The sequence below is a fragment of the Anopheles moucheti genome, chromosome 3, assembly GCF_943734755.1.
Source record: "Anopheles moucheti chromosome 3, idAnoMoucSN_F20_07, whole genome shotgun sequence".
Taxonomy (NCBI): domain Eukaryota; kingdom Metazoa; phylum Arthropoda; class Insecta; order Diptera; family Culicidae; genus Anopheles; species Anopheles moucheti.
Genome location: NC_069141.1, coordinates 22,979,291 through 23,005,201, shown reverse-complemented (window position 1 = coordinate 23,005,201; position 25,911 = coordinate 22,979,291). Strand labels below are relative to the sequence as shown.

Below are 25,911 nucleotides of genomic sequence, written 5' to 3'. Positions count from 1 at the left end.
TTACGGAAAATCCTTCGAGCCCACGTCTCCGCAAGTGTCCGCATCCTCCAGAAAGTGTAGGTGCAGCAGTCGGATTACCTTTTACTTTGCATATAATTTATTGGAGTTGTTTTTTTCGGTGTATATATTCACCACGATCGCTCGTAAATTATCCACCATAGAGGTTCCCGTGGTTGACCGGGGGAGGGAGGGGGGGGGGGGGGTGTTGCCCATCCGAAAAGTATGTTGCACATTTTTTAACCCCTAGTTGTGTGTGTATAACGCGAAAGCGGTGTGGTAATAATAGTAATAATAAAACAAACCGCACCATGCAGATTTATGGTACTCAATTTGTCGTTTAGTCTGGCTCTTGTCAGCTACCTACTCACGGTCAATCGGCCAGCAGGCTAATGGATAATTTCACGCCGTTGCTTAATGTTGTCCGCGAAAAATCGCGCACCGATTCTTCGCCGATTCCTTCGGCGCAACGCATCGGGCACCCGCTTGAACCTGACGCGATCGGGGTTGCGATGCGAAGGATCGGTACCACCGCGCTGTCACCAAGGCAGGAAAACGCGACCAAGCCGCCAAGAGCTTGCGCAAAATAAAGCTACCCCGCAGTAAAGGGCATATAAATTTTCAGCTCATAATTAACCTGACAACTTCCCTGGGCGTGTGCGGCGCGCGCGGTGCATTCGGCACTGGTCGGAAGGTCGGAAGGTCGTACCCGTACCGCATTTGGGTTGCCTCGTACCGGTGTTCGTTCGAAAGGGACCAAAGGAACCACCCCCCCCTCCGGAACACAATGAAGCTCGTTCCCTCGCCCGTTCCTTCAGCGGGGATCGGTTCCAACACTGTTTGTTCAGCATCTTGGCACCGAACGCGATGTGCAGCGTGTAATCAGCTTTTGGAGATTGTTTGCTTAACTCATATTTCATTCATGCAATCCCTCGTACGCTTTTCGGCGAGACAACTAGCTGGTTGAATTGAGCAAAAATTAACGTGGTGAAGGTGGGCAACATAAAGAGGGCATCGTTTGAATGGGACGCGTTATGATTTTATGTTAGCCATCGTCTGTAATGTGATCGGTAGTCCGGAATGGTGGTTGAATTTATAGTATGTAAAACATATTGCACATATTATCCAGACATTGTTATACTTACACAGTACTACCAATCATTCTGTTCGTACAGGCTCTTCAGTTAGCATAAATTTTATATTTGTAATAGTTAGTTAGACAATTTTTGTATTTTCCTGTCGGTTAATTTAAGTGTTGCTGGAGAATCACAAGTGTTCTACTAAATACCAGATGGGTTTATTAAGTTATGTTTCATTTACACTGTGCTTCATCAAAGTAAGACTGCATTATAATTTGAGGATACGAATGATGTGTTATTTTATTTCTCTTATTCTTGGTAATTGGTTTTCTTCACAGAACATTCAACAAACTAACACATGTAAAACATGTATGAGTATGTGTTATATTTTATGTTTTAGTACTTAAAATTAGTTAACAAAAAATATATAATATATAAAACGTGATATATGTGCTTTGTAGTGCTTTTTTAAGTCACGTTTTTGATGTTTTGCAATAGAAAACAGTGGATTAACATCAAGTTAGATGCCATAATGGTCTTACTACACTGACCACCACTGTATATTGATGATCTTATGCTTTTTACGATTAGTTAAAGTGACAGTTTGACATTTTTTAAAAGCAAAATTAGCCTTACTACTTTTTCTCATAAATTTATGATTTTTAACCTTGTTTGCAATCAGTTACCGAGTGAGTGGATTTAGGACGGCGCCTTACTCTCCCCATACACACAGGCGCCCAAGTGTCAAATATGAATAAGAAAAACTGCGCAAAACTAAAACTCAGAGCACAGTCGATAAACTTTTATCGGGAATAATTACTAGACAGAAACAAAAAATTTACTACTATTTAACAGTTCAGTTTAACACAACTGCATTAGTGAATTGTTCATAACAATAATACTAGCAGCAGTAAGCTAATAAAACGAAGCTAATTTTTTACGACCAAATTTGGCGAAACAGCTCCAGTGAGCCCAGTAGCTCTTAGGTTGGTTGCCATGGTTAACCACGGTCAGGCTGGACGGGGGAACCAAAATGCGCGAACAGGAATAAATTACTTCGATTTACGAATCATTAGCGCACTCATTGCCAAACTCCCAAATGCGCAGTATGTCGCCGTTGTGTGCCGGGTCGGCCGCTCGGGCGGTTAGCTTTCTGAATGAATTTGGCAACATTGAGCTTGTGGCTTGTGTGTGTGTGTGTGTGTGTGTGTGGTTTTTTTTTTACCTCCACCCCGTATGGGTTAGGCTCTTTTGCTTGTTAGTGGCCACTGTGGTTGCGCTTCTGCCCGATTCATTCATAAAAAGCTTTCGGCACGAAACCAAGCACACCCAAGCACTGCACTCGAACCGCGCCCAAAACCCATCGTTTCCCATCTCCGAAACCTTGGGTTCTCAGCGCGGGTTCCTTAATGGGCTCGCTAAAGAAGCGAAAAACCCACCAACGCGCGCACGATATTCATCTACGCTACGGTTGTTCGATCGTGAAAAACCCTGCCGTTCCCAGCGCAATGTTGCCACCGCGCTGCTTCTGTCCGTCCGTGGGTCTGTTACACGTTCGGCGTCAAGCGTCAAGAGATCCAAACTTCGATCACCACAAGCCCCTTCCCGATGGACGCGATCAAAACGGTGGCCAGGTTGATCGTTGGTCTGTGTCAAAAAAACCGCACAATGTTCCGAAAATGAATGTACATAAATTAGCACATATTTTGTCCGGATAATAGGTAAACTCTTTGCCGCCGTTCTAGTGGTCATTATTTCATAATATCGGTGTCGGGGTTCCTTTCCGTCCGCCCGTACACGGGAAACGGACCGGCAGATGGCACCCGGTGTTGTGTTTGTTGTCATTGTGACTGGTTGGCTAGAGCGCCGTCGTAGAATATCCTCCAAACCGGCAAGGTTAGGACCAAGCCGATTCCAGGTCCCTTTCCCCCTGGCGGCCCCACCGCCGATTATCTATTAACCCGTCCGCCCATGTCAAACTGTGGCCCATTTAATGAAAGACCAGTGACTCCGAACGCGTCCGTACCGGAGGGTGGGCCAGGATGGAAGCAACCGCTGAAGAAGATATCACCGGATATTACCCGACTTAATGTTCCGTAGCGCCTAGAGAGAGAGACGATTCTGAAGCGTAAAATTTAAGCAAAAGCAAAGCTTAAGGCTGAACTTTCTTGATGCTTCTACCGATCGTGCTAATGATTTGTGCAGAGGTGAGCGCAAAATGCGCCACAGCTAAGATGTGTTCCTCCCCACCGCCCCCAAGCCGGAAGGGGTATTGCGCTTGTGGAACGGTATTGGTTTTTCGAGGTCCGAATACATCGGTTCACGATAGGGGTAGGGCGATGTGGCCGAAGCCGATGCAGGGGAATGGTGAAAGGGTGAACAGTATTCGAACAGTACTGTACATCTTGTGCGCTAATCAGATGGGACTAGAAATGGTTCGATTAAGGGTAAAGTTTGAAAAAACATTAACGCTAATGAAGTTTCCATGCAACCGGCATCGGATCATCGCTACTATGTTAGCAATGTTGTTCCCGTAAACGATTCCCGCAAGCATTTTGATTCATAATCAATGGCACGTTACTGGCGCGACCATCATGCGCAGCCGTGTGTACGCGAAGGGTTGAAAAACCTCTGCTCATGTGTTAACGAAATAGTTAATTATAACGACTTAATTAGTGTGGACGATTGTGGACGGTACATTGTTTTTTTTTCCCCCTTCATACCAGTTATGTTTATCGCTGACGATACTCCGTCTATTAACATTTAAACGAATGAACATGTTTTGTGGGATGCGATTAAATTGAATGATCAATGTGTTTCGATTCTTTTATGGTAATTTTCACAGTTACTGCAAGTGTCTTGTATCACTTGCAAGCTACACAAATGTGTTTCGTATTTATTTATTTATTTATTTATTTATTTATTTATTATTTTTCGTTAGAATAACATCTTCTTAGTATGGACTATGTTTATTTATGTTCATTCGCGGTTCTTATTAGTTATTTAACTGTTTTAATTACATTTTGTTGTTTTTTTTTTAATTTTTTGATCCGTTTTCATTTGCTTCAAAATGATCTCATATGTGTTTCTTGTTTTACACTCGTTGAAGTCTTTCGTTTGTTTTTTCGTTTTCGTGTGTGATTTTTAATTTTCAGCACAGTTGATCTTCATCTTTAACTTGTTTTTCCAATATTTTCCACTCACACACTCGCTTACCTTCTCTTCTGTTAGTTTAAACCTCGTACTGGTGCGTCTCGGAACTTGGCCACCAGCTAGCACCCGTTGGCAAGTTTTACAACATGGTAAAAAATGGTAATTTTGTTTTAACACCATCACACTTTACACACTCCTCCGCCATGGACGAGGGAGTTTCCGACCGTTTTCTGACCCCGGGGCTTTGGCAATTGACCCTATATCCACTTACGATTATCATTATCACCATCCAATGCCACTACTACGGTCGGAGGAGGCACGACGATGATGAGCACCGTTCTTCGGTGCGTTCCCTTTTTTCTGGGCCATGGATACGGCACGCTATTGCCCCTGTGGTGCTTTCGGTTCGGATCGAACGCGCCCAATGTGTTTTTTCCCGGTTTCGCAGGCTGGCCAACCGGGGTTGGCTTCTCGGTCCCGCGTTCGTGCGCTTTCGCATGCAACCGTACCGGGGCCGTACAGTATTGCTGAAAATTTATGCTCCACCCGTGGTAGGAAGAATGAAGCTGAAGCCGGAATAAACTCAACGCAGTGCAGCGGGTTTCCGAAAATTGTGAAACACCTACAGTTGAGCAAGCTTTATGAGATGCAATTAACAAAATATATTGAATCAGATATATTAGCGACAATAAAAGGCAAGCACTGGAAAGCACACCCGGGAAACCCATGGGAGAGTGTTATGGCCCTCTTCGGGAGGTTCGGGGGTTGTTCATCTTTTCCTGCAACGCTTTTTTTTGTTGGTGTTTGTTAACATTTTATTTATTATTTGTCTTAAAGCTCAGGCCTCGTGAGTTAATACTTTACTCAACGCCACCGTACCACGCGGGGCGGCATGAGCAGGGTTGCGTCTTCTTTCGAGGCGTTTTCTTGTGTGCTCGCCAACCAAAAAGCGAACCAAAAAAAAAACAATCATCACATCGACCCCATTCGGGCAGGTCGATGAAGGGTCACGGCTCATGGGGTTGGGTAGCGACAGAGAGAGAGCGAGAGAGATGAGTTAGATAAGATTGCAAGCATTTGTTTCTTGTTTTTTTTTTCATTCTTCTTCCGGCTTTTTTCCGCTGTGTTATGGAGCGTAAGCCAAGCAACATGTAAATATGTATCTTACGAGACGCTTTAGTTAAGCTCAGCGACATTAGCCACCGGTAACGCCGGCACAGACAAACGACAGACACACACGGGGTGTGTGTGTGTGTGTGTTTCTTCACCGAAAGCCGATTTGGCAGAAATAGGAACCGCCAACCATCATCACCGGTGGCAACGTGTACCATAATTTAATGCAAATTGAAGGGTGTTGTCGCTGCAAGCTACCGCGCTGCTGGTGTACCGTGCCGAACTTGCAATGGTTAGAAGGTACTGCCAAGCCAACAGGAAACCGATGAGTGTGTATGAAAGGAAAGGAAAAAAAACTCCGATGCTTAAGAGGAAATATATGATGGAACCAGACACCGCCGGGGTACGACAGTCGTGCAAATCATTGGAGGAGTCTCGTTTTTTGAGGCAAATGTTGCCGGGTGGAACCGAGGATATAGGGCGTGTGTATCGGTTATGTTTAGTTTTTGGCTAATTATAACAGCTAGTTTATTTGTTTACACTCTTGTTTGTCAGATCACTATCACAGACAGCGATGATGATGATGATGATGATGATGGTGTACGTGAGAAATGATACGAAAACTCATTATTCCTGCACTATTCTCTGTGACTGTGGCTTTCGTTTTTTGCTCTGTGTGTGCGCTCTGTTTTGCATTAATTTGGAATTTTATGATTAAAACATAAATTTAGGAACCTGGTTCCCTGTGCTGTTTTTTTTTCTCCTCGTTTTACCAACATAAAAATACCAGTTGTGTGGCGAAAATTCCGTGAACGCAAATACGAGCGATTTTTAATAAGATGTGTTGCATTTTTATGCTTGTAAGGGGAGCGAACATGAAAAAAAAAATACCCAGCACATATTTAACACGTGTTTTCGTATCGTTAATGAAGCATTTTTCATCGTTATCTGCCGTTCAGATCATCAGATGTGCAGATATCAGTCGAAAAGCTTTCCCTTTCGAAGGGGTTTTGTTTTTTCGTGTACAGGGGTTTACAGTTTCTTAGCTAAACAATCAAATGTGAATGCTACTAAATTCAGCACAGCATTACTTATAATGCCAAATTGCCATATACCAAATTGAGGAAGGAAAAAGTGCAATGATATCATTTTATTCTAGAAACACTGCCCAAGAGAGGCCATAATTTTGTCGCTCTTCTGCATATTACATCAGTAGGCCATGGGTTTTCATGATTTTGTCATAGAGGGTACTCAGCTCAAGATGCTATACACCGCTCCTTCCTTGGCGTTGGTTAGGATCAAGCCTTTTTTTTGTTGCTATATACCATCTGCACCGTATGGCCGTTGCATGCAGAGCAGTGCATCGGCCATGCGGTTCGCCGTGTGATGTGATAACGATGGCAGAACCGGCAAGTGGTTTGCCATTTTTTTTTTGTTCGAAGAGTGAAGCATATTAATGAATGCGCACTTACGATAGAAGTTGTTTCGCTTAACACCCCGTGAGAGGTGCTACAGTTTTTGAAGTATCCGTAGTTTTTTTTTTTTTTGCAAATCGGTTCCTTCCAAAACGTTCCCGTTCACTGACAGGGAAATCTTTCCCATTTTTCAATTTCGTTTTGAAAATTGTTTTTCCTATAGAATGCTAAAAAATAGACAATATCTGTAAGGGTGGCATTTTCTGACAGTATGGTTTAAAAATTACTGTATGTAAGAACTGACCCTTTATTTGACTTTATACAACTTTACTGATTACAAACTTTGTGTTACGATCTTAAAAATTTTCCAGATGATAACATAAAGCAAACGATTGTAAAAGCAAACAGTGCTGATGACAGGTCTCAGATGACATAATGAGAACATCAGCAACAATACAATCAGAGCAGATAATAACAAAAAACAATTGCGAAGTAAAGCTTGGAGCGCGTGTTTGTACTTTGCGTATATTTTCTAAATTATTTTATGCTGTCATGTGCCACAATTGTGTTATTAGCTGCTGCCATTGTTGTATGCGTCATACTCTCGCTCTTTGTGATTCGTGATCTTTGAACTGTCATTTGGCGCTTTTTTATAGCACATTTCGTTATTAAAGCATGTGGAAAACCCTGCAAGTTGGCCAGTGATAGTAATTCTTAAAAATATTTATTTTCATATACTATTACTGGTGGGATGCGTTAATTATTTAGCTGTATTAGTCTAATAGTTTATTTTTTACTTCACCTAAATGTTTTTTTTTATATTTTAAAGAAGTTCAAGAAGAGATTTGATATGCAAATATAATATGGACTATTTAAGACTATCATATAAAAGATATATAAACACCACCTTATGTTATTTTGAAATACGAAATCATTTCGAATATATATATATATATTTAAATTTTATCCTTTTATTTTTTTCCGTTTTGCAGGAGAAAAACTCATTCCTCAACTACAACGTGTCGTGTATCCTTACCCTACCGCCGTACCAAAGGAAGGGCTATGGCCGGTTGCTGATCGACTTCAGTAAGTACTATTTCTTATTCCGCTACACTTTTAGGGTGGTCGTCGACCCTACCGGCCTTCCGGCGCACGTTCAACCGCCAGGGGGTTCCGTTTATTTTACTTTTTTTCCCGTTTTGTTTGCCGATTGCATACTTTGGCAAGCGTGTGTGTGTGTTGTCTTTTTCGAGGGTGGCAAATTGGCAAATGTGACGTGCTACGTGAAGTTAGCGGATTGGTGGTGGTTTAAATCAGGCAATTTACATACTTTTACCATTTGCAATTCGGACACTTCGTGTTCGGGGACGGGGGGCTGGTTTCAACAAAACCCATACTGTCCTATCCGCCGGTGCTGGCCGAATGCGGTCATTGCTATATTTTCGATCATTTGGGGTCGATAAGGTACACCTTCGAATGTGCGATTGAATGGCGAAAACTTTACCCTTTTGATCTGGATCTTTTGGGGGTTTCTCGTTAATAAAAAACAGGAACTGTGTGCATAAAAAAGAGTCCTTCAGAGGTTGGCAAATTTACTACGAGGGGTGGGTAACCGTTATAGGCCGTACGCCAAACAGACACATCTCAATATTTCGGGTCCGCTGTACGAGTGTGGCACATCGACGGATTACCGTTGTAAGCCGCCCGTTCAACGATCGGGGGGGGTAATACGGAAAAAAACACCCAACACTTAAAGTTTGATCCTTGCAGAAACCAGGGGAAGGTCGCGGTGCGTTTCAATTCGTAACGCGAATTAATGGCGACGTAAAGGGATTTAATTTATAGTTCTTCCGTTTTGGTTTTGTTTGGTACTGTTTTGTCGAAAATAATCATACCTATTACACCGATATTATCGCATTATCCGAAGGCACTATTATTTCCACCGTCCATCGTCCTGCTGCCGGGTTGTCGGAGGGCATGGTGCCGGTGTGTGCCGGTTGTATTAACTTCGGCATGATATTCGGTTTGGCACCGGTGTCCTATATCCGCCGCTGGCAACAGATGTTGGGGGGGACTCTCGCTGGAATAGTTTGCTTCGAATAGTTTTGCCTTGCTGCAATTGAACCTTCCCCACGAGGCAAAAGACACACACACACACACATAAAAAAGGCAAAATACTTGTGGGGAAGTTGAATGACCTGAGCAATAATTCGCAACAATAGGGGTGGAAACGTACACATTATACACATGTAATATTGCTTATCAAAAGTAAACTATCACGCAAATGGAAATGTGTTCCACCCGAACGGTGGGTCCTTTGCGGGAAAAGGACCCGTCCTTTGGGGAGGGGGGGTACGGAGGTTTGGGCTACAAATGCTCTTCCTGATTCCCTTTTTTTTCGCAACAGTAGAGAGGGTGGTGGTTTGTTTTATTGTATTTAGTTGTGTACGGGGGGGGCATAAAAGGGATTGAGGAGCTTTGCACACGGTAAACCCGTGGGCGAGTTTAATTAGGTCCTGTGAGTCATCCGTATTTTTTTTCAACAGCACAATAACTTACGCTGCGGTATTAAATATATTAAACTGGGCATTAAACATAAGATAGATATGTAGTTTTATAATTCTATGATAACTATGTAATAAAAACAACATATAATTGATGTTTAAGGAATGAAAAACATGTCTATCAGCTAAATAATAGCATTCGCATAATTTTAAAACGCGGCTTCAAATTCAAATATTTTATGAATACTTATTATGATTTATTACTATAAATTTATTTATTTATGATTTGATTTGAGTGATTTTCTCATTATGTTATGAGCAATTGTTTTGATTTGTGGGGAAAAAATAGAAAAAATATGCTTAAGTCTTATATAAGAAGGTGTAGTTTCATATCTGAACTGTTCGGTTTCTTGTTTCATGAAACAAGTTGCCATATAGTTATATTACGAACTGTGTTAATTGATATTATTTCGGTTTGCATGACGTTTGTTGTACGGCTTGAGTATCGTTTTACTTGAGCTTGAGAAATCAAATCGCGTTTGTGAGGAAACTGTTTCGCTATCCACCATTCACCACCCAAAATCGAATTGGGCAGGGAAAGCTGCCGAATGAAGAGGAGTTTTAAAGATTTTCCGTTAACCCCGCGGAACACGCGAAGAGATGGGAACGAAAGGCAAAGGAAACGAGCAAATTTCGCCAACAGAAAAGAAAGGAAGGTTGCGATTTTTAAATCCATCGCCAAAACCAATCCACCTCTTCCACCCGAAGGTCCATTGACCCGTTGTGTTGTGTATGTGGGTCTGCATCTGAATGTTCATTTTCTGCTTGACAGCAGGAACCATACGGTTTGCAAGCTGTAAGTGGTCGATGTTGCGCCGCTGGTGTGGGGCTCGGTGGGGCTGGAAATGAGAAAAAAAAAACGCAATCAACTCGCTTGCCTTCGCTTCCTGTTTCCTGCGGTTCAATTTGCTGTAAGCAGAAATCTAAAAACGATCACCTGGTGGTGGCGCGGGCCAGAGGGAGGGCTCTGGGAATGTGCGTTGATGGAAGCTGGTTCTGATGCTAGTTACGTTTGCATGCACCTGATTGCGTGCAGTACCCGTTCGGGGCCGATGATAATGGTTGATCGGTAGCGCTGCGGTTGCAGGGCGGTTTTTCTTAAAGAGCAGCCAATTCTGACGGTTAAGCGTCCATTACTGCATCGTCCATCAATGGTCATCTACCGCGCGGGCGATGGTATTGTACGCGTGTAGCGGAGAACAAAATTAGTAGAAATGTGTATTTTTGCGAACAGAGGGGGGAAAGGGAAGGAACGAAGCGACTTCACGCAATTCACCGTGGACACGGTGCAAGTAACGAACCGAACCGTTGATGTTGAAGTTAGGATAATTGTAAACTCATTCAATCGAAACTGTAGCTAAATAGGTGTGCCGATTGCTGTCTGGGGGCAGAGATTTAAACACAACGTACCTTGCGCTTCTTTCACTTCCAATAACGCAGACAATACTGAGTTCCTGGGGTGGTGGTGCGAAAGTGTTTAATATATATGAAAGGAATGTTTACTTAACCTTTATTTGCACCTTTACTTGGACTCGGATAAAATCATACAGGGCAAATCAAATTTTGAAGAATCTGTCTAAATCCTGACTACATAGAGTTATTTATATTGAATTTTCAATTATCTTTGTCTCTAAGCCCCATAAGGATTGAGCATAAAGTTTATATAAGAACTTGTTTCAAGCCAAGTTTAATCTATCTATAAAAGAGCTATTTATAGGACTCCTATGTTCAGAACAAGTACAATGGTAGGATTTTCGACTGCAGATTAAATTTATGGATAATTCCGAATTAAAATAAGTTTTGATAATTGCCTGTCCATTGTAGGAATATATATGGCTCTGATTTCGGTGGAATCAGCTCTATTTCGGCCACCATTTTGATAAATTATTCGACCAAAGTGTTTAGTTAAATAATTAATTTCAAAATCGATTCAAAAAGAGATAATGACGTGATACATTATCAATTCAGCATAACAACACTTGTCCGTATGTAATTCTGGCCTATGAAAAGTCTTTAAAAATCCAAAAGGGGAAACTTTGTCCCATCAAACGATTGGTTCTGCTGAATATCATCTCTTTCGTGATGGAAAACTATCCTGCGAAGAATTTCACAACTTAAAAGGACAACAATTTATTCGCTTTACCTAACAGCTTCAAAAATTCAAAGGGCTCCAACATGAAATTTCTCTTCTAAAAAAACACGGTAGAAAATAATAGTCTGTGGTGATAAACACTTTTGTGTTTTTGTCTATGAAACATTATATATTGCCCTTAATCATGATCATCGTGTTTTTCAGACAAGACGACATTGACAAAAAGAATCGCTCTTTATGCGACAACTTTACGATTTACGATGTTTCGTTTGTGTCAACATTGTGCGCTAGAACAACACCTTGCAATGATGTTTCTCTATAAGTGTCTTGACGTGAGAGTAAAACAAAAAAAAGAACAGAACCCCCCCCCGAAAAGACGTCTTAATTGCGTCCCACCGGTCGGCTATTTATCAGTCTGCAGGTCCGACTGGCTGATTGCCGATTTGTCTGTCTAATGTTTTCTCCCGGGACAGTTGTGGCTGTGTTCTGTGAGTATGCCAATGCTTGAACGCGATGTGATTGGACTCGCTGTGAACGTTTCTGTGCCCTTTTTTTTTTGTTGTTTTGTGGTCGACCATTTCGAGAGCGGTTCGGTTCGATAACCGCGAAATGGACGTATGTAAACAGAACCATAAACCGAACATTTGCACCGTGCACGCCGCAAGACAAACAGAACCGGGGGACGGGAAAGAAATGCCGGTCAATGACGTGTGCGCCACCGTCCGGGTCGTCTTGTGAGTGCCGAGCTTCGAGCTTCGTCTCATTTATGATGCATCGCAACGAAGCACCATGATGACTGCTGCGACGGGAACACCGCGCGGTCAGGCGGATTGAACATTGGAATCGTATCGAAGTTGTTCACCTGGCGCACCCCGGAGGGTGATGGGGGTGCCGGAGTTGGGGTGTCCATTTTTTTTCTCCTCTGTTTGCCTTCCCAAGAATGTCATTTTAAACAGTATGTCGAGCAGTTCCTTGTTGCAAAAAGGGGAGGCAGTGTGTGAACACCCAGCATGCGCGCCCGGTGTAAATTGAATTAAATCCTGCCCTACCCTAAACCGAAGAACGTTCGGATTCGCGAGCCCCGGGGGATCGATGGCCACCGAAACCGGTATTGGTTTCACACGGGCATCGATCGAGCATGAGTGTGGGTAGGTCATGAACCGGTGACGCATCGGTAATGTGATAATTGAGTTTGTTTAGTGCTCATTTAGCTGATTTCCTTCATCGATTTCATTTCCCAAAGGAGGGGGGGAAGGACAATTCTAATCGGATCTGGCATTCATATCCATTTATGGTTTTGGCAGTTAGATTTGAAGTGTGGCCAATTTTCCTATAATTGTCTTATCCAGTTATCTAGTCGTGGTTGAGTGATTATTCAAAGACTTTTAGCTGCTGACTTTTAGTTTTCAGGTTTTATTTTATATTTATGATCTTATTTTTTATTGTTCTTGCATTTTGTTGTTGTTGTTTTCTTGCATATTTAGTGTCATTTTATTTTATTTAGTGTTATTTTATTTTTTATTTTTTTATGTCTGTCTTTTATCTTTTTTCATTATTAATTTCCGTAACATTTTTAAAGTACTTAAAGTTTATTCTTTTGTGTCCTAATATTTTGTTAAACTCACAACATTCGTAGGGTGCACGAGTTCATAAGAAAACAGGAATGTTTAATAACTATAATTCAACACACTGAGTAAGGGACTTTGTAACTAAAATTATTATCGCCATAATTAGTGTGCCTCAAAACATGATACGCTATTGAAAATATTGCTCCATCGATCTGGAGTGCCGTGGCCAACTAATGGCCGAAGAGGAAGAGCTACCCGCTGAAGCAAATCAACATTCCATTTGTGTCGTTTTCAGCGTATCAGTACACAATTACGCGGAAAATTGTATCATCATCGCAGTAGGCTGGAATGCCTGCATGGCGGCGCAATCCGGCGAGTAATTTGCCCCTGAGTGTAATATAGGTCAGTGTATGCTTTCTTTGCAGCCATTGCGGCCTGTTACGAGCGTAAAAATGCAACGGAATTAATTTGATCTCATTCTTGACACAACGTCGTTCTAATGATCGGCGGCGATCGCATGCCCCGGATCGGTGGCAATCTTCGCCCCGGTACCTGTCGGGCACTCGCGCACCATTTCCATTGCAGTGGCGATAATAATGTCAAATTATTCACTTCTGCATCCATCCTCATCCTCATCATCCTCACGAGATCGCATCGCCGTTACGATTCCGACATTTTTGATGGGCCTGCCGGTAAGGAAAAGGATCAGGACATTCGGCGGGCGCGCAGCCTGGCGACAGTGAAGAGGTTTTATAACGTGTGTCCCATGCCGGCAAACTGAGCCAGCGTAAAAACTATTCGCCAAGACGAGCTCGAAATGAGCGGAAGAAATGTGTAAATTAAATAGTTAATAAACAGGGAGAGGGAAAAGTGGTCTGCAAATCGAATGCAAAGAAGCATTTCTTGATGGCTCGCGTGCGTAAGCGTACGTACAACCATCGGTCCCCTGTATTGGGACCATGCCTTGAGCAAATGATAAATTACTTTCGTTGACATAATTTCACCCAGGGAAAAATGTGTCACTCACAACATTTGCCATCAGCATGTGTGTGTGTGTGAGTGCGGCAGCGTTTAAAAGCGAATAACGCAAAGCGTTTCATGAGGTGTTCTTCTGCACCCGTAGAGTGCAGAAATGCATACGCTCCATCTCCAGCACCATGCACGGAAATGACGCTGAACAAACGGAAATAATTACACTCTCATCATCATCATCATCATCGTACGTGTCGTTCGTTCGGTTGGCTCATTGTGGTTGTTGTAGATAATTTTTTTTCCTGGTTCGCCATCAGCACTATCATCACTACTGGCATCATTACGGGGAACGCTCTTCAGCAGTCAAGTCGTCCACCTGTTTCGTGGGTTTGCGAAGGTTCCGAGTGTGTCACTCGTGCTCTGCTTGATGTTAGAAGTAGTTAGGCATCTTTATATAGTTTTTTTTTAATCCGCTCCTCCGATTCATCTATGGGTGAACATAACACTAAAAGCAAAACAATACGGCACTTACCCGTACTTGATGGGTTCTACCGAGTGTGGTGCAGTTGCATTATTATTGTGCTTGTACAACATGATGCAGAGAAAGGTGTTCCCCAGTAAGGGCTTTTTTTCTTATCAAACGAAGCTTTTCCCGTAGCCATTTATACAGGGAAGGGAGTACGTGCATCTAGGTTAAGGTAGGCTCAGGCTTGTTTTTGTTTCTCTTAATATATTTTTAAAAGCCAGATAAATACACTCCATGACAGCTCACTCACAGTGATGCAAAAGAATCATGTTTTACTCATTTGTGTACTAAATCAAGATGAGTGAGTTAGAAAAAGATTAAATTACTAATTAACACACACCAATTTTGTGGAATTCCTAAATTTGAAACAAGTTTAATATAATACAAATTATAAACTCAAACGTTAAAACTCTTCAAAGGGCTTGCTAAACGATGAAGTCTTCAGTACAACTTATCTGTACTAAACTGAGTTGTTGTTAGTATCTTTTGCAGATTAATAATAAATAATTTGCATTTTATTATAACTCAAAGTTTTTTCAATATCTGAACATTTCAAACCAATATATCTACAAATGATAAGGTTTTAGTACTAAGAGTCTCATCTCTTTATAAAATCAAATGAATCTGAATGAATGTTTAAACCATATGAATGACGCTGAATCTCGTTATAGAGAGTCATGAATTTCCAAGGACTTAAGACACTTAGACCAGCCGTTCTGTAAGTTGTTCATTAAGTTGAGGTGGGCCTCGAATCTCCTTCCGCTCAAGGCCTCCACAAGAACCTTCACAGATTAATTAATCTTTTAAGAATCAACTGGTGTTTAAAATGATTCTTCACATGAATGCTTCTTCTCAAAAGAATTTATAAACACAATACTAGTCTAAACAATGTTTTTCGAAAATCTCATCGCATTTGACGAATTTTTTTCTCGTCATGTACTACCACGATGAAACTCGGTTGCTCGGGAAACTAGCTATTTGTATGTAAAGGTGACAGTAATGTAAAATGATAAAAAAAACTCTCCTATTGTGCTTGATGATACATTATCTTTTATATATTAACTACAATCAACATCAGGACAAATGTAAGCCAGCAAAACATGGGCATCATGAGGCGTCTACCTCTTTGAAGGTAGCTGCGTATCAATAATAAATAGCATTTCCACTTTGATGTGATGCTGCGTGACCGCTGTCAAAAGAGATAATTTATGATCATCAGCGGCGCTGTGCTGTTGTTGGTGTGGTTGCTTTACCGCCATTTTTATTCGCCGCGAAACCGAACGTGTGAGAAATGAATACCGGGTGGGTACGTCGTTGGTGCGCTGTGGTGCGCTAATCGATCGTACCTGCTCGTTCTGAACAATGTAATAATTTTCCACCAACAAGCCCAGTTCCTGATTGTGAACGTGGCCCTTCCAAACAAAACGCAAAGGGGTTGCGCAAAATGTTGCGTCGACGACCGGTACGCTTGCTTCCACCCAAAAAAAAACGGTACTAATTGTAAGCTTCCGCGAATGCACCGGTGAGCGAATGCATCGGCCACCACTACCCCACCGGGACTATTGACGGCGACGTTGAGATTCCGAGATGGAAAAATTATGATTGATGATACATCGGGGCATGAAGGGAGTTGCTCACCTTATCGTGTACCGCCATGTAAGGCTTCCGAAGGCGTAGCGCATCCGCATCCACCGTCGTACGGTCAAGGACGAGACGAAGAATGAAAACGCAACTCGGGCCGTTAATCAGCGGCAATATGTGTTTGTGCAGGGCGATGGCACATTTGACCGTTCGGTACCGGGTGGTGGTGGTTTTACCTCTGCTGCTGGAGGCTGACGGGGAGGAATGTTTGAGTGGTTATGCTGTAGCGCCTGGATCCTGGAGGGTAGTTTGGTGCATGAAATGAAAGTGCAGCGTGCAGCGTGCAGTCTTACACGGCATACAAAACATAAAGGCATTGTTAATGAAGGTTGATTGCATGTGCATAAATTCGCCGTTCGCCGTGCAACAACTCCGGAGTCTTCGACGGTGATGCAAAATGTGCTAATGACATCGTTAGCTTAATCTGTTTATTTAAAAGTGATTAATAATGTTGCTTAGCGTAGTAGTTTCTCACACCGAGTTACGGGCGAGAGGACTCGGTTAACGTAGGGAGACTAGATGTATCGTTCCGAATAGTGAAGCTGTTTTTCTCTGGCAGAAGATGGATGGTCGTTACTTGGCACAGCCAAACAGATCTTTAAGAGTGATGAAACGTAGAATAAATTCACAGCCCAATATTTGTGAGATTTGGTAGCAGTCCTGTCGTGGGAAAATGCATCGCTAACCCATCAAACTGTATGGTCTGATCAGAGACAGTACGTCGAATAAAATATGGGGTTCTTTAGTTTTATCTGCCGCGAGATGTAAACGCCTCGAGAGATAAGTTAATTGAATTAATATTGACATGATTATAGGTTAACAGACGGGACAGTCCGTGCACAGTTTGATGAGCGCTGATTATACGCCATAATTAATTAATTTTGATATGAACGATGGTTCACTTTATGGCGAAAACAATAATTCAAATCGCATTCGAAAGCTGGTAATCATTGCTTGCAAACGTGAATTAAAACAATCAGACACTGTAATGGGAGTTGTATATGCTGTGCCAAATTTGACCAAAATACCGTAGTGCTATCTGGGTTTGAGCATTAATATTTACAGCGCCACGGGGAACTGACAAAATTATGACAAAGTTATCAAAAAGGTGCAACTTTTGTTTGTTTTGAGCTTTTCCAGATATTTTCTGGTCTTTTAGTGGTACTACAACCGCAAGCGGTCATTTCTAGATTTCCAGTCCTGTCGTGTTTAACTGGTGCTGCTACCACTGAGTGGATTTTTGTTTCAATTTTAAATTTAGAAATTGGGATAGTGTTTGTTCTGTATGTGTAAATCGACAAAATAAAATAGAACAATAAAAAAAGGAGTCTTACCGTAGTCCTATGTGTCTCTTCTTGGCGTAACGACCTATTCCAGTATGTCTATGCCTTTGCGTAACGATGCTTTTGCCTTTCATTTCTGGCTTACTAGATTTATTTTACCACCTTGCTACAGGGGATTGATCCGGATGGGATTTTGGTCCAGTCCGTTCGTGTGAAGACCGGCTCCTTTATCATCATGCCACCGGGCTGCTCCGATGATTCCAAGGATGTTTAGATGCAGAAATGAATCTTTGAATTGAATGGATGAATCTGAATCTCTTCTCTCTTTTCTTGACGAAGCGATCTATCTTCTTGACGAAGCGATCTAGTAGGTCATGTCTTTCATTTCTGGCTTACTAGATTTATTTTATCTCGTAGTCAGTCCTTGCTACGGGGGATTGGTCCGGGAGAGATTTTGGTCCAGTCCGTTTGTGTTAAGACCGGCTCCGCTACCATCATGCCACCGGGCAGCCCCAGTCCTATAGTAGTCCTATTGTACGCAAAATGAACTGCTTTATAACATTCCTATAGAAGTTCCATCGGACTGTTGCAAAACTCACCTATTACAGTCCTATAGGAGTTCTATAGGACTTTTATTCGACTCCCGTATAATATTCTTATAGAAGTCTGTTAAGACTATTCTGTTTTAAATAAAATGGTTTTGTGTATTTGACTTTTTTGTTGCTTGAAAAACTTACCGCCCTTTCGTCACCTGCCGTGGCCCTGCACCTAATGGTTAGACGAAACAAAACAAAACATAAAACCCCCAATCGTGTCAAACAAAAAAATTAGCACATTAACATTCACATACTTCGGGTTTTGCAACCTGGAAGCGCGTATCGACCGTATAGGCAAATTGATTCGCTGCGGTATTATTCAGTTGCGGTTTCGGGCGTGTAATGATCTGTTTGCAGCAAACTTGCAAACTCTCGCTTCCATCGTGTGCTAGCGGTTTCCGTAACGGGTTGGTTATTTATTTTATTTCACCCATCCGGGGGCAAATCTTTGGCCCCGCAACCGTGTGGCCGTACGGCTCGGCCTGCAAAAGGTGAGAAAATGTGCTGTTAATTGATTATAGAATAGCTATTTTTAGCTATTTTTTTTTTTATATATTGATGGTTGGCACCCGGTCGCCGGCCAGTGCCGAAACAGGGCCAAAAGCAGCCTTTCGCGGTTTTTTTGCGGTGCGGAGCGGCAGCATCTGTATGAATTATGCCGTTACCGGTGTTGGCGCGCTAGATGGCGCGATTGTTGGTGGTGGATGAACGGCTAAAAATAGCCGTTTCTGTTGCGCTGATGCTGGGTTTTTCTATTTTGGCGAACAACAAACGGGGAATGGTATGCCGGTACCGTTACATGTTGCAAATTTTCACCTGTTGTGTGTTACGGCGCCTTCTGCGTTCTCCCGTTATATGCTGGACGCGCGTCCGAACGAAGAGGGGGGATGGAACGTGAAGATGTGAAAATAAATGATGTGATAATAATTCCTACGAAGCTTTGTTGCAAAGTTAAGTTAAGCTTTGTTAAGTCCAAATTTAGGCAAAAATTGGTTCTGGTGGCCAATGCAATTCTACTCCGGCACGATGCACTCGAGAAGGTAATAACTTTTTTGCACGAGCAGCATTTGAAAGTTGACGCATCACACAACATTGCGATTGCTCTTCTCGGTAACGGAGGGTCGAATCGCATCCACAACAACATTGACGAATTCCAGCGTCCAAAAGCGTCGCTATAGCGTCGTAATAAAGATAAAGGGCTTCGTTTCACCTGGCAGTATCCAGCCACCAGGGGAGACACGGTGATTGTGTTTGTGATCGCAGTTCGAAGACGCCAGCCGAGCAATCGTTTGCATCGGCGTACATCCTACCATGCACCGCGGTGCATTGATTTACGACGTCTCTCGTCCATTGTACATATCAGTCAAGCGGTGGGAGGGATGATAGGATAGGGCCGAAGCGCGGGCGGGCGGATTGCTGGTGGCGCCAATATCCGCCATCTGGATAAAGGGCAAACGCTGCCACTCGAACAAAGCCCTGCACAAATGCTTTCGACAAAGTAAACACACATACCTAATAATTGCATCTGCTGCGCCCTGCCAGGATGAAGGACCCTTGTGTGATGATAATGACGAGCGAATTGGAGACGGGGGCGGATCATTCCATGGTGGTGCAATGCAATACAAGCATAATTAAACTTTAGCTGTAAGTACCGAACCGGGAGCAGGAACTCGTAACGGAACAGGCTCTCGAAGATGAGCAGCGGCAATGCGTTTCGTATGTTGCATATTCCTGCATAAAGTCTGATTGGATTTATTACATTTGATGGACTTGTATTATTTTTATGCGTTTGCAAATGCAAAGAAGTTAAATTACGAAGTAAACCATAAAAGTAAATCATTACATTTTATTCCTCAAAATAGTTGCAAGCGATGTTGTGAGGATGAGCAAACTCTAGTATTTTTTTTTTATTGGAAAAGGAGCGCGAAAGGTCCACGTATTCGAGACGAGACATTATCGATCGGTGGGAAAAACTATGGAACCGCGGCGGTGGCTTTTCATCGGTGCGGTGCTAGATGTCGCATAGTTGGAAATAGTATTTTTTTCTTATCCTCGGTTGTTGTACCAAACCGTCGTTTTTCTCCGGTTTTCGCTTGCCTGCACCGACGCTCATTTGGCTGGCCAACGGTGAGTCAACGGTGGATCCCCCCGGACCGTCACGCCCGTCCGGGGTGGGTTGAAGGTGGCCCGACTGTTGCCGGGTTAGTAGTTGTGGTGGTGGTGGTGCTAGTAGTAGTAGTAGTAGTGGTAGTAGTAGTTGTTCGGCTAGTTCCGAGTTCGGGCGCGCCCGTTCGGGTGCCCTCATATGCGAATCGCCCGCTTTCGAGGGCGATGTCCTGACTGTGACCTGAGTTGACCTCGGATTTAGCGACCCGAGGCCACCAGCAACGAAGACCAGCAAGCGAACGTGCCATTTTCTGGGGAGGGAGGTAGGGAGAGAACCAAAGGCAAGGCAATAAAGGGAAATGGAACCGTTCCGAAAAAGGGTGTGTGCACACTATCGGACCCACATACACACAGTTAGAAGCGAGGTTCACGCCACAGGCGCACACACACAGACCCGCCGGGGATGTTTCATTCTTGGCGTCCAACCAGGCGGGCGTGTGGACGTTGCACGAAGCATTGCAAGATGCCGGCTGGTGGTGCCAACATTATGCTGCATTATCCTGGAATCCGGATAGGCAAACGCTCCGGCTGCAAGATAACGATTGTGGATGCGTTATGCAACCTTTTGGGATGCAACCCTCAATGCGTTATTTTATTGTACGGGAGTGATTCTATCACTTAAGAGTAGCTTGATGGAATTAAGTTTTTATTATTGAAAAATAAAAAAGAGTCGATAGTTTTATAATCGTTTCAATTGCATCTTGCGTGTCCGTTTCTTCCGTTTGAACGTTTTAATTTTTTATTATGATGAATTATGATCGTTCTTCATCATTCCATTCCCACCTATTTTTTGGGGCCGCTCTTAAGAGGCATCAACAGCAAAAAAAAAAAAGGTTGGAAAAGAAAGGGATGAATGAAGCCTCTTTTTTTTTTGTTAATTTTTGGTCGAAATTGACCGGAAGCTCTATTCTATCTATTTAATGACATCATAAACAGCTCATCAACCAGCATAAGTGTTGGATGCATCCGTTACACCGACGGACGGACGGACGGACGGGGTGGAAAGGGATCGTGTAATAAATGGCATAATTCCAATGTACCTCATCATGGTACCGATGTAAACGTATAATGTTTCAAACACGCTACCCGGTCGGTGCAGCGATCGGTAGTGGATGATCATTTCAAATGTTGCGAGGGGGATAACGCTTCACCTGTTCGTTAGATACGATCATTATTTACGCACGCGCCGTTAGAATGGTTGAATTTCTTTTTTGTACGGTGATGGAAACGGCCACAAACATTAGCTGACAGTCCTCGTTTGGATAGCTGATAGGATGGTGTTTGAATGCAGCTTAAAATTCGCATCAAACGTACAGCGCATTACTAGAAAGGGCATCGCCGTTCAGTTAAGCATGATCCGTTCACCTTTGCGATCGCGGTTCGGTACGATCGGCCGTAATTAGACATTAAGCTTTTGATTTGCGCGTTTCCACACGTTCGTGCGCGCTTCGGTTAAATTGCACCGAAAAGCTTGGAACTGCATTTATGTTTTGTTTTTTTATTGTTCTCGCTCTTTTTGCAGCTGTGGCTCGTCGCAACCCGCAACCCAAACGGGGTGACGGGTGAATTGCACTTTGCAAGACGAGCAGCATTCCACTGTTGTTATTGTAATTGATTGTGGATGAGTTGCAAAGGGGCCACATGATGTACTTGTGCTGCTCGTTACCTGTATCGTTGATGGTTGAAGCCTGATTTATGAAGCCAAACGTGGTGCATTTTTCCTGTGGGAAGTCGGTTGGATTGCATACCAATCAAGCGGTTTATGGGCGCTTTTATGGATGTACCCTTCACGTAGTGGGCTAGCATTCGTTTGTTTTCTAAGAAGTTTGAAACAAAAAAAACACCACCTGTGTTTGTGTGCGATGCGTGCAGATAATTTCAATTTGACATCACTTGAGCTTCATTTGATTTATTTGCCGGTGGTGAATCATTAAGGAATAAATTAAATTAAAAAGTTATTTTAAACCCAATTTGGTAAACTGTTTACTGATGTGAGGTAGTTATTAAAGTTATATTACCTATTATAAAATGTTCGTTAGTTTTGAAACTCATCAAGAACCGTCCCACTAATTGTGGATGAGGAATTTTGAATTAGTATTCATCCGCCACAGCTCACAGTCATTCTGTTGTGAGTGAAGGCTACGTCGAGCACCCATCGGGGGGAAGTATGCACTTGTTATCTGATTGACTTTCAGCCCAATGACTGCATCCCTGCATCCCTGGCATGACAAGATACACAGTGCACCTTTTCCACTCCGCCACTTGAACCCATCCGGTGCCGGTAAAGTTCCGAAAGTGCAATTTAATAATCATAATAATTCATAACTTTCATGTGTTGGTGCCCCCCACACCCCCGTGCGGGACATTTACTTCCCCCGCGAACGTCCCGTTTGTCGTTTGTTTGATTTTATTTACCTTTTTCTGGGTGCAACGATGCTTTCGAGCGCATAATAGGAAGGTTCCGGGATTTGTTATGTTCTGCAGGACGGTTTTGGACGATACCATACAACCAGCGGAGATGTGGCTGTAGTTGTGCGAAGCGTTCAATACCCATTGCGATTCACCGATAGTGCAATGACCGTATGTGTGTTGTACAGTTACGGCTAAATGCGATTTTCCCAACTCCCCGCGACTATCGGATGCTGGCAGATGCACAGGAGCAGAAGCGTTGCAGTTGGAAGGCATCTCTCTAGAAACGTTGAGAGCGCTCTCTAGTTGCAGATTGTGCAGCAGCATAGCGAGACCAAGAGAAAGATAGAGAGAGAGAGAGAGAGAGAGAGAGAGGGAGAGAGAGAGCGAGAAAGTAATTCTATTATTTGCAAGAGATGGAAGTACGGGCACGAAACGCAGTTCCTTGTGATGCGCACTACGTACATCATTGCGAGGTGGCTGAGAGTTATCCTCATGGGAATCCGAGAATTGACCACACGCCTGTGCAGTTTTGCGGACGATGCAGGGAGCCATGCAAATGTGACCAAAGACCAAACCCTCCCCCGGCGGTTCGCTTCGTTCGATGTGTAGCATATTTGACGTCCGCCGAAAGCCTACCAATCTTTGTAATGTAATGAAAAAGTGTCCACTGGAATGGTGCCGTCCTGCAACACCGGCTTCTCTATTGTATCCGTTTTATCCGAATGTAAGAATGTTTGAAACTGACAGCGAGAAAAGGATTATTTAAGGGAGGATAAAATCTAATCGCCTCGCAATCTTATGCGAACGGTAGCGTTCAGCCTAGGTCCTAGTTCCCAAGAGGACCGGTCGCTTCTTTGTCCTTTTTGATTGAAAGCTGCATTTCGGGATGGGGTCCGATGACCGATTGCATCCATCGATGGCAAACTTGCTGGTGCTTGCTGTACATGTGCTCAAGCGTGAGGAAGGGGCCAGAACGAAGTTTTTTGCATGAGCGCCGAGGTTCGGTGAAAGGCGCCGTGTAATATCCGAAAAATAGCTTAACAGTTCCGATGCTGTCGACGGTCGCGCGGGCATCGAGCTGTCTGTAACCCTCCGGAAACGGGGTGGCCAACCCCAATCGAATGCATACTTTAACCCCCCGAATGGGTACCGTGGTTGTGTCCCGTTTGGTTTTAGTGGTTGACGTCTGTGTGCACGGTGGGACTATGCGGGAGGGTCCGTGTGTGTGTGCGTGTGTGTGTGAAGGGGGATGGTGCGAACGCGATGCTGGGGGTGGTATAAATTTAACTGTCTAGACAGAGTAGATCTGTAATCTAGTCTCGACAGCTTCAGACGCGCTAGTGTGAGTACATTTTTCGGTTAGTTCGGTGCAGATGTTTGGCAGAAAAGAAGTGAGACGATACATATTGAACCTGAGCTAGGAAAAAGCAAGGCGTGAGAGAAAGATAGCAGGCGAGGGAGAGAAAGAGAGTTAAATAGAGAGAAAGGACGCACGCAAGTGTGGGATGTGTGTGGGAGATGCAAACAGCAAAGGAAGGTGGACACGGGCAAATAAGCAATATTTGGGGTGTGAGGTCGTCTGATCGTGGCAGGTCCTGTAAACCTGTCGCTTTTGGCGACTTTTATTCTTCCGAAGGGAGTTATTTCAAATAATGTGTAGCTGTAATCATGTATAATGGGTTTCACATGCCACAAAATGTGATATTATGGTGGCATAGAATTAGAGCCCATCTTGGATAGTAATGGGCAACACGATTTGTTGCAAATTTCTTTACTTTTTTACTATCAATTCACTATAAGAAATATAGTATAGGATAGATAGAAGGATATAAATACGCTGGAGAAACTCCTATCTCTGTTTATTTATCCATTATTATTAAACTTATTTGTTTAAAAGGTTTTTTTTACATTATTTATGATTTATAGTTGTTGAGTTTATTGGTGTTTTTTTGTATTTTATGCTTTGTGGTGTTGATATCGGTATGACAACAAATAGTTAATTGGGTGTGTTTTCACACATTACACAACGGATGTAACACATTTATCAAAATGATGAGGTACAATTTAACCAATGTAAAGTTGTGTAGGATAAACTCCAATGCAGTACACTAATTGGGGACAGATTAATATAAAGGGTTCGTTCGAAGAAGCCTATCGAGGGCTATCGAAACTTAATTGACCAAAGCAACATAAGGCCATACTGCTAAATACCGCTGGATGTCCCAAGGTTCGCCAGATTTCTTCATCACTTTGTGTGCCACGAGACAAACAAAACAATGCTTAAGAGTGTGTACGCTACTTAATATGCAAGAATATTAATAAAAAAATCAAATTAAACGATAAAGCATTCTGCTCCTTCGCACCGGACACGCCTGCACGCCGCAATCCGAAGTTAATGAGGTACAGGAACATCCGCGCTGCTGTCACAATTATGTACGGCCCATCCAACCAGAACGATGGATAATATGTGTGTGTGTGTGTGTGTCTCTGATGGGTTGATTTCGATTTATCAAACATGTCTTGTTAACATTGAGGGAGATATTTCACAGCCACAGCCGGAGGTTTGACCCTCTCGCTTAGCAGCAACTACCGCCGTTAGCCTAATTAGCTTCTTGTTTAACTTTATGAGAGCTAATATTTAGCTGTGTGGTTTTTGTCCCGGCTTCTGCCTCGGCTTCCTTTTCTGTTTGTTTTGGCACGATTGGTGCGCGGAAAGTTTGTTGCACAGTTCACCATTTTCCCGAGGGATGTTTTCTATAAATGGGATTATTATTGCTCATTGAAGTGGTCATCAAGATGTCTGAGTTGGTGGGTACTTCCTTTGTTAGAAATGGATATCTCTGTTCATCTGTCAGTGGTGTCTATATCGATTGAAATCCGTTGAGAGGCCGCCTGAGGTTAGCGACATTGCTAGTAACAATTGTTCCCCGTAACCAAACAGGAAAGCTCAAGATGGATGATGCTTCTAATGAATGATTGTTAAGCACAGGACTATCTAAAAAAGTTACAAACAATCGTTTGTGCAATGAAATAAATGTAATATTTAGGGGAATTCGTTTTTTAAGTTTAAAACAGCATAATTTATAAAATAACATTACTAGAAGCGCATGCAGTACTGTACAGTTCAACGCTTCGTGTTTTTTTTTGTACAGTACACCACAGAGTCCTGTGCTCCTGGTGCTGGACGCAAGGCCGGTAAATTCTCCTACCATAACTCACTCACTCACTCCTCGCAGCGAACATAACACTCCGATGCTTAGCATTCAGACTGTTCATCTCTCTTTCTCCCGATGTCTGGCACAATACGGGGGGTAAATACTGTCTACAATCCTGC

General features: G+C 43.0%; 1 protein-coding gene across 1 annotated transcript in view; it reads left to right on the top strand.

Moving 5' to 3' along the window:
* LOC128302032 (histone acetyltransferase KAT7) overlaps positions 1-25,911 on the top strand; it is a 52,572-nt gene that overhangs the window by 12,382 nt on the left and 14,279 nt on the right. The window contains exon 5 of the mRNA XM_053038745.1: positions 7,750-7,843. Within this exon, the coding sequence (XP_052894705.1) occupies positions 7,750-7,843 (94 nt within the window). The remainder of the gene's footprint in view (positions 1-7,749; positions 7,844-25,911) is intronic.